The sequence below is a fragment of the Macaca thibetana genome, chromosome 9 (genome assembly GCF_024542745.1).
Source record: "Macaca thibetana thibetana isolate TM-01 chromosome 9, ASM2454274v1, whole genome shotgun sequence".
Lineage (NCBI taxonomy): Eukaryota > Metazoa > Chordata > Mammalia > Primates > Cercopithecidae > Macaca > Macaca thibetana.
The window spans coordinates 45,742,212-45,751,789 of NC_065586.1; the positions used below are offsets into that span (position 1 = coordinate 45,742,212).

The 9,578-nt window shown below is 51.3% G+C and overlaps 1 protein-coding gene across 1 annotated transcript; it reads left to right on the forward strand.

Moving 5' to 3' along the window:
• Positions 1 to 2,001: 2,001 nt before the first annotated feature.
• LOC126962633 (protein FAM25A-like) lies at positions 2,002 to 6,258 on the forward strand. The gene is made up of 3 exons (XM_050803920.1): positions 2,002 to 2,105; positions 4,149 to 4,211; positions 6,065 to 6,258. Exons 1-3 carry the CDS (start codon positions 2,030 to 2,032, stop codon positions 6,196 to 6,198), a joined length of 273 nt encoding a protein of 90 aa, XP_050659877.1. The 5' UTR covers positions 2,002 to 2,029; the 3' UTR covers positions 6,199 to 6,258.
• The last annotated feature ends 3,320 nt before the right edge of the window (positions 6,259 to 9,578 follow it).

The window sequence follows — 9,578 nt, forward strand, 5'->3', positions numbered from 1 at the left end:
GTGGTGGGCCTGGCTCTGGGCCGGGCAGTGGGCCAGGGTCTGCTGTGTGTGGCTGAGCTCTGACCACAGGCTGTCTGGGGCTGGTGAGCTCCTGAGAGAGGGGACTGGTGCAGAGTACCCTAGGGTGGGAGCTCACGAGGAGGGGTCTGTGGGGTGTGGAAACCATTCTAGAGCAGGCAGATGACACTTGTCAGGGGAACAGGCATAGAAAGGACCCATGTGGGGGTGGGGGACACACAACCTCAGAAGGAGCAGGGAAGGGGCTTTGACAGGTCCAGGGAGCATCCCTGAGGTTTCCTAGCACAATTCCCACCAGCCATGTCCCAGGGGTCCCCCTGCCCCCAACCCTCTGCAGTGCCAGCCCAATGCCCTGGGCAAAATATCCTGGACTCTGGCTGTTACAAAGGAGGACAGGGTCATCTGGACCCGCCCGAGCTCCAGGCCCCCCACTTTCACAGCCCCGTCTGGGTCCAGAAGTTCGTACATATATAAATGAAAAATGTGCAGGAATCATATGATTGTATTCCCTTTCATAAAGAGGGCCCCTCTAAATTGTTTAAGCCCCGATTCACCCCTGGCCAAAGGAGACAACAATGGCATGTGTGGGGCCGTGGCCTTGAGACCCAGAGGTCCTGCTGCCCCACGATACCCACTGCCCACCCTAGGGGGACTGGCCGTAGCCCTGGAGCCCCCAAACACCATGCAGGCATGCAAGAGGGTCTCAGCTCCCGAGTACCAGGCTGGGAGGGCCCACAGTCCAGTAAACTAATCAAGCTCCGCCACACCCAGGAGAGCAGCTCCGGGAGCCTGCACTGGGGAGAGAGCCTCAGACCCCTGCCCCAGGCCTGCACCCCAGAAGTAGGAGCATGGGAACACCTCTCCTTGGCTCCCGGCCAGCGGAAGTCACATCCCCAGCCCTCTGGCTCCAGGCAGCCTCATGTCCCAGTCACTCCTTGGCCCACCTCACTGGTTGGTCAGAGCTCACTGCCCAAGGGCACCTCCCAGCACCTCAGTGACGAGTGGAGGGAACAGGTGTTTACCAGGAGCTGGCATGCTTTGTCTCAGGGATGATTAGTGACACAGCCAGGAAGGCACGCTATCCCCATTTTACAGATGAGGAAACGGAGGCTCAGGTTGGGCTGGTGACTAAGGGAAGCAGCATGTGGCAGGTGGCTTGAGGCATCTCTGTCCATCATGAGTGACTAGGGAGCAGCCCTGCCACTCCTCATGCGATGTGCCAGGAGCCAGGGAAGCTGCTTTCTTGGGGATTCTAACTAGAGCCAGAAGCATCTCCCTGAGTGGTGGTGGAGGCCTCTGTCTACTCCTCCAGGACTGCCAGGGGATAGGAGGGCACCGCTGACGTCACAGAGCCTCTAGGGTGAGTGAGCATCAGCTGAGCGGCGCCAGATGACTACGCTTCTCCTCAGTGCTGTGCCCCCTCTGCCTTGGGCAAGGCACCACCCTGAACGCCCCACCTATCCCATGGAGGCTGCAAACTGCTCTGCAGAGCCAGGGTCTCCAGGAATGGGGAGGGCAGTCACCCTCACTCCACTTGTGTTCACGACTCAAAGCACTGCCCAGGTCTCCAGGACCATAGAACCCCCAAACCCTCCACTGGGCCATACTGGAGACATGGAGCAGCAGGCTTAGAATCCTGGGCCTTGTCTCCAGGTACATATCCGTGCCCACAGGCTTGGGAAGCTTTGGTCTCGGGGAGCTGGCACTCACGCCCCCTGCCTCAAGGAAGGGGCATGTCCAGATGTCTCCTGTCCAGCCTCAGCCCTGTTCCCTGCCCCTATCCGTCATGGGGTCCCTAGGACAGGGTTACAGAAGTCTCATGCTGTCAGGGGATGCTGCCAACCCAGTGCCAGGGTGGTTCCACCCAGCCCCTTCCTGCTGCCACCCTCTCTGACTCACCTATCCAGCCTCCTACTGGGCTGGGGCCAGAGCGTAGACAGGCACCAGAGGCAGCTATAAAAGCACGTTGGGCCAGTCCTCAGCATCCTAGTTGGCCACTGTCTGCTGCCACATGATGCTGGGAGGCCTGGGGAAGCTGGCTGCTGAGGGCATGGCCCACCGCACTGAGAAGGCCACCGAGGGAGCCAGTGAGGACCTGGGGCTCCTTTCTACCTGGGCTGGGGGGATCTGGGGCAGACTGGGTCTGTTGGAGGCGGATCTTAGTAGGCAGGTGAGGACCTGGGGGGAGGCCTTGGTCCCTCAGGAACCCTGGTCTCCAGCCCCACCAGGACTGCACGGAGTTGAGGGGTGCAGAGCTGGGGAGGTCTCCTGGGGGCAGGGCATGAGTCTGGATGCTGGGTGAACACTGGCAGCTTGGACCCTTCCCTCTGGAAATCTGGGGAACCTTTCTTGTCAAAACAGCCTATTCTGAATAACCTATGCAGGAAAAAGAAGATGGATTTTTATTTTTACCATAGCTTTAAAGCTTCAGAGATTTCTTAACAAGTCACCAAGTCTGATCTGTTCAAAGTCAAAAAGGACATTTTCAATGTCATCCAAGTCCCCTACAGCATGTTTATTTTTATTTGTATTTGTATTTGAGATGGAGTCTTGCTTTGTCCGCCAGGCTGGAGTGTAGTGGTGGGATCTCGGTTCACTGTAAACTCTGCCTCCTGGGTTCCAGTGATTCTCCTGCCTCAGCCTCCTGAGTGACTGGGATTACAGGCACCCACCACCATGCCCGGCTAATTTTTGTATTTTTAGCAGAGACGGGGTTTTTCCCTGTTGGTCAGGCTGGTCTCAAACACCTGACCTCAAGTGATCCGTTCCTCTTGGCCTCCCAAAGTGCTGGAATTACAGGCGTGAGCCACTGCGCCCGGTCCCGAAGTGTATTTTGTAGGCAGAAGTCAGCAGCTGTGTGTGGGGAGATCCAGCCAGACCCCACCCGTGGGTCATTGTGTGAAAAACCGTCTTGCCTGAGTTTGTGTCCTCTTTCTAAATGGCAGTAGATGCGTATTTTGTTTTTGACTCTGCAGCTAGTGTGGACCACCTGCTTTAACCTTTCACTAGCCTCTGAGTTTCTGTGATTCCTGTTGGGAGAAAAGCTGAGTGTTGGGAGAGAAACTGAGGCGGTGCTTGCATGTCTGCTAGACTTGCTGGCTCCTGGCTTCCAGCACTCCCATTATCTCAAGTAGCCATACGTTTCTCATCCACTTGATACATCTTTTCCTTTCAACCCTCACATCCTCACCACCTGTTTCCTTGCTAGATCGCCAATAAATAGCATGGGCTCCCAAAGCTCGGGGCCTTTGCAACCTCCACACTCACGATGATCTCTTGGTCCTATTTTCTCTCTCAAACTTTTTCTCATTTCTTTGTCTCCGTGGGACTTTGTCGCCCCCACGACCTGGTGTTGGTCTCATCATCCCAACAAATTCCCATTCTAAAGATGAGGGAACCCAGAGGTGGAAGGTAGAGTTAGAGTAAGAACCATTGCTTCTGACTCTGAAATCTTTCAGTTCTAGCAGGCTACCACCCACACTTTAAAAAACCCTGAAGTAGGCAGAGAATTCCCTCTTGTTGGAGGAATTGCTTTGAGAGATGTGGTTTTACTGGATGAGGCGTTGGAAACCGACCTGGGGCAGGCACCAGCACATCCTGAAAGGGGTGTGACCTGGCACACAGGCCCAGCCTGGGCTTCATGTCTCAGCTGGCAAGATGGTCTGCTCATTGCCATTCCAGGCCGGGCAAGGCCAAGGGGCTTGGGGAACCTGTGCCCTCACGGGACTCACTGAGCTCATCTTCAGGCAGCCAGGGCCCTGGCATCTCCGAATGAAGCCAGCTGTGGGGGAAGTTCCTTCTCATGAGTCAGTCTGTCCTGGCTGGGGGTGGCATCCCAGAGCCCCACCTTGGATGTCCAGGGACGTATAGGTCCATTGTGAGGATAAGTGGGCCTGCTCTAAGCCCTAACCCTGGACTCGGGGGGCATGGGCCTGCTCTGAGCCCTCACCCTGGACTCGGGGGCATGGGCCTGCTCTGAGCCCTCACCCTGGACTCGGGGGGCATGGGCCTGCTCTGAGCCCTCACCCTGGACTTGGGGAGCAGTGGAACTTCTTTGAGCCCTCTCCCTGGACTGGGAGGGCAGCGGGCCTGCTCTGAGTCCTCACCCTGGACTTGTCTCCTCTGTTCAGTTCATGCCGTGGAGGAAGTGGTGAAGGAGGTCGTGGGACATGCCAAGGAGACTGGAGAGAAAGGTACAGTCGGCTGAGGTCGGGCAGGGAAGCAGGGAGGGAGGAAGGGAAGCCAGGTGCTGGGCCAACCTGTTCTTTGACTAACCAGGTCAAACTCTGCCCCTGATGTCGCAGCCTTTCAGAGCCTCTTGGCTGGGGCGGTTATCTATGCTCATCGGAGGCCACAGAGCGTACTGCGTTAGGGCACTGTCTAGATGGTTCTCTCTGTGGAATGATAAGAAGACAAAGTCACAAAAGACTATGTGACAGCACACTGGGACAAAACATTTAACACGGCCGGGCTCAGCAGCTCACGCCTGTAATCCCAGCACTTTGGGAGGCCGAGGTGGGCGGATCACGAGGTCCGTGGTGAAACCCTGTCTTTACTAAAAATACAAAAAATTAGCTGGGCGTGGTGGCGGGCACCTGTAGTCCCAGCTACTTGGGAGGCTGAGGTAGGAGAATGGCATAAGCCCAGAAGGCGGAGCTTGCAGTGAGCCGAGATGGAGCCACTGCACTCCAGCCTGAGTGACAGTGAGACTCCATCTCAAAAAAAAAAAAAAAAAAAAAAACTTGTAAAATTCTATGTTAAATGTTAAATTGATGTGTGTGAGCTATGAGTAAACCTATGCACAAAGCATGTGTATATTTCATTCCGTTTCAACAAAATAGATTCCAGGTAGATGAAGGACTTAAATTTACATATATGAATTTATTAACTTACTAGGAGATAACCATCTTAGCTCAGGCTGCTATTATAAAATACCATAGGACAGGTGCAGTGGCTCACACCTGTAATCCTAGCTCTTCGGGAGGCCAAGGCAGGTGGGCCACCTGAGGTCAGGAGTTCGAGACCAGCCTGACCAATATGGTGAAACCCCATCACTACTAAAAATACAAAAATTAGCTGTGTGTGGTGGCACATGCCTGTAATCCCAGCTACTCAGGAGTCTGAGGCAGGAGACGCCCTTGAACCAGGGAGGCAGAGGTTGCAGTGAGCTGAGATTGTACCACTGTGCTCCAGCCTGGGTGACAGAGCAAGACTATCACAAAAACAAACCATAAACTGGGTGACTTAGAAACAACAGAAATTTATTTCTCACACTCCTGGAGGATGGGAAGTGCAAGGTCAAGGCAATGGCAGATTTGGCATCTGGTGAGGGCGTCTTCCTGGTTCGTGGATGGGCCTTGCTGTGTCCTCACATGGTGGAAGGAGCTAGCTCTCTGTGGTCTTTTTTATGTGGGTACTAATTTCAACCTCCCAAAGGCCGCACCTCTTAATATCATTACATTAAGGCTGAGGATTTCAACATAGGAGTTTTGAGGGGGAAGACATCATAAACATTTAGACATTGTAATAACATAAGAGACTTTGGCCTAATCTTGGAGAGGGGAGAATCTTTAGAACCATGACAAAAAAAACCAGCGGCCATAAAGGAAATATTAAGTAAATTTGGCAACCCAAAACTTCGAAATTTTCTATAGCCAAAAAAAAAAAAAAAAAAAAAAAAAAAAAAATTATAAACCAAGGCAAAAGAAAAACTCATTAAAAATATTTGTAATAAAAATGATAATCCAATATAACAACCCAATATAAAAATGGTCAAAAGACATGAGCAGGCATTTTCCAGAAAAAAGGACAAGCAGGCAATGTACCCATGAGATGCTCAGTCTCACTCACAGTTGAAGAAATACAAGTTGTTGGGGAAATTAAAACCAAACTCAAATTCATTCTGCCAGGAGTCCTGCTGCCCTTGGTCCCATTGGGCCACTCCAGGGACTAATCCATTAAGATGGCCACATCCCACAGGTCACTCAAGGGGACACAAGTTCAGCGGGTGGATCACTAGGACATTCTTCCTCTTTCTTTCCAACAGCCATTGCCGAAGCCGTAAAGAAAGCCCAAGAGTCAGCGGACAAAAAGGTGAAGGAAGTCACTGAGACAGTGACCAACACAGTCACAAATGCCATCACCCATGCAGCAGACAGTCTGGGCAAACTTGGACAGTGAGTGCACCTGCTACCACAGCCCACCCTTCCCGAGTCTCAATAAAAAACCATGAAATGAGTACATCAAGCCCTGGATTTATTCCCATTTGGATGGAAACACTAGGCAAAGTATTTTCTTGCTGATATAAAATATTTTACGTATTTATGGAGTACATTTGAGTATTTATTACATGCACAGAATGTGTGGTGATCAATCAGTGTTTGGGGTGTCCATCACCTTGAATATTTGGTATTTCTATGTGTTGGGTACATTTCAAGTCCCCTCTGCTAGCTACTTTTTTTTGTTTGTTTTTTGTTTTGAGACAGAGTCTTGCTCTGTCACCCAGGCTGGAGGGCAATGGTGTGATCTTGGCTCACTGCAACCTCTGCCTCCCAGGTTCAAGCAATTCTCCAGCCTCAGTCTCCCGAGTAGCTTGGACTACAAGCACAGGCCACCATGCCCAGCTAATTTTTTTTTTCTGTATTTTTAGTAGAGATGGGATTTCACCATGTTAGCCAGGCTGGTCTTGAACTCCTCACCTCAAGTGATCTGCCTGCCTGGACCTCCTAAAATGCTGGAGTTATAGGCATGGGATACTGTGCCTAGCCTTCTAGCTACATTGAAACATACAATACATTGCTGCTAACTATAGTCACCCTAGGTGAAATATTTTTCAACAGAAACCCTTTGCATGTCCCCCTTGTCTCCTCTGCTGAGGCGGACACTGGCACTGGAGCCCCTGCTGCTGGTTGGATAGGCTCCCATGATGAATCAGATGCTTCTCTCTCACGCTAAGACCTTTCATGTCAGGAAGGGGCTTTTCTGGAAGAAGAGTTAGTGTCTGTGCTACATTTCCTAAAAAACTGTTTCCCCAGAAACTATACAAACTTTCAGGCACCTCAGTGCTTCAGGAACACGCTAAGGAAGGACCCTCATCTGTCTTGCATGTTTTGGGGGATTTTTCTTGAGATGTTCTTACAGGACTCAGGGCAGATAACAGACCAGCTTGATCAAGAATTTAGCAAGGCAGGCCCCCACTGAGCTGCTGCTTGTTCTCGCAGAGCTCAGATAAGCATTTCTGCTGGACAGTCACAGAATCTGGTCAAGGAGAGACTGAGTCACTGCTCAGTCATCCTAGAAGCCACTGTTGATTTTTTTTTTTTTAAGACGGAGTATCACTCTGTTGCCCAGGCTGGAGTGCAGTGGCATGGTCTTGGCTCACTGCAACCTCTGTCTCCTGGATTCAAACAATTCTCCTGCCTCAGCCTCCCAAGTAGCTGGGACTACAGGTGCCCGGCACCAGTCCCAGCTAATTTTTTTATTTTTAGTAGAGACGGGGTTTCACCATGTTAGCCAGGATGGTCTCGATCTCCTGACCTTATCATCTGCCTGCCTTGGCCTCCCAAAGTGCTGGGATTAGAGGCGTGAGCCACTGCACCCGGCCCAGAATATTTAACGACTGATGTCAGGCCTACGTGTTGATAGTGGGTAGTAGTGGGCGGATGCCTGGCCCTCTCTCTTTCTTCTCATGAGCAAGTCAGTATCACAGAGGTTAAACATATCTTTAAGTAGCGTTTAACTTAAATTTTTTTAAATAAAAAAAAGAGAAGTAATTTGTAAAAATATTGCATCCCCTATTTCTCTGCTGGAAGCTATTTGTTCTTAGCATAAATTAGAAGAAAAGGTGTTTTGCTTAAAAAATAAGTGAGTTGCTCACCGTATTTCTGAATCTTATCTAGAATTGGCCTCACAGTTTGTGAACAGCCCAGGAATAGCCAATGTCTTAGCTTTGGAACGTTTGCCACTTTCCAGCTACAGCTGAATCTTATAGCCTCGTTTGGTTCCTGATGACTTTCAAATTCTCCTGATCCAAACGCAAACTCAGAAGCACGAGCATATTGTTGGTGGCAGTATTATAGACTGAAACATCCTCTTTGGATGGCAGTTCCTCTCCCAGGACTTTATTCTCCAGGTATGCACAGGTACACACAAGTGCCCAAAGGATAAACACACAGATCTATTGTAGCATATTTGTATTACTGAGAGATTAGAAACATCCTAAAATGTTAGCCAAATCACTTGGATGAAAAGTTTGGCTCTGCTTATTAGGTTTGGTGTGCAATGTGGAGGTGACATCTGTTACTTCCAGTGTATTCTAAATACTTTAGCTCAAAAAATGAGACCTGTACCTAGATGGACACCAAAAGGGACTGGTTAACAAATATTGCATATACAGGGGTGTGGGGTGGCTCCGGGGCGGGGGATGGCGGCAGCCTTTGTTGCCCTGGCTCCAGGACAAGCGGATGGATCCGGGGAAGTGCTGCAAAATGGCTGGCTCCCCAGCCAGCCGGTGTCATGTGCCTCCATGTGAAGAGACCACCAAACAGGCTTTGTGTGAGCAATAAAGCTTTTTAATCACCTGGGTGCAGGCGGGCTGAGGATTTGGGTAGGTAAAGGAAAATTACAGTCAAAGGGGGGTTGTTCTCTGGCGGGCAGGAGTGGGGGTTACAAGGTGCTCAGTGGGGGAGCTTTTTGAGCCAGGAAAAGGAATTTCACAAGATAATGTCATCGCTTAAGGCAAGGACCGGCCATTTTCACTTCTTTTGTGGTGGAATGTCATCGGTTAAGGCGGGGCAGGGCCTTTTCACTTTTTTGTGATTCTTCAGTTACTTCAGGCCATCTGGGCGTATCTGTGCAAGTCACAGGGGATGCAATGGCTTGGCTTGGGCTCAGAGGCCTGACAGCCTGGAGGACGGGAGGATACTTACTACAGCTGCTCAGAAGCACCACTGGAAGCTCAGATGTGGGCGCCCCCGCCAGAAGAAGAGAAAGGTACAGAGAAGCTACAGAGAAGCCTCTCCTGATGCCCCAGGGAGCAAGCCGACTCCTTCCAGGATCCAGGAACACCACAAAGCAATATGAAACCTGTTCATGAGAGGAGTGAGGAATGGCTTCCACCAAAGAAACGAGACCTCCCCGTGACCGGAGGGGATATGGGGAGAACTACCAGCGCTCCACTAACCACACACCCTCCAGTGATGCCTCTGAATGGTCCCAAGGGGTTGTGGTGGCCGGGCAGAGTCAGGCAGGAGCCGGAGTCAGCCGGGGGGTGGTGGACTGAGGCCATCACCTGTCTGACAGTGGACCAGTATGGCATGCTGTATAAGGTGGCTGTGCCGCCTGCCACCTTCTCACCAACTGGCCTCCCAATTGTGGTGAATATGAGCCCCTTGCCCCCGGGGAAAAAAAAATATTGCATATACAGTTGATTAAATGGAATGCTCCAGGGCTATTAGGAATGTTGAAAATGGGCTGGGCGTGGTGGCTCACGCCTGTAATCCCAGCACTTTGGTAGGCCGAGGAGGGCAGATCACCTGAGGTCGGGAGTGTGCGACCAGCCT

Bases quoted from the DNA above. Each gene is read 5' to 3' on its own strand.
- LOC126962633 (XM_050803920.1), top strand. From the start codon at position 2,030: ATGATGCTGGGAGGCCTGGGGAAGCTGGCTGCTGAGGGCATGGCCCAC. The intron at 2,106-4,148 runs GTGAGGACCTGG...TCCTCTGTTCAG, and splicing joins GAAGGCCACCGAGGGAGCCA to TTCATGCCGTGGAGGAAGTG. The intron at 4,212-6,064 runs GTACAGTCGGCT...TCTTTCCAACAG, and splicing joins CAAGGAGACTGGAGAGAAAG to CCATTGCCGAAGCCGTAAAG.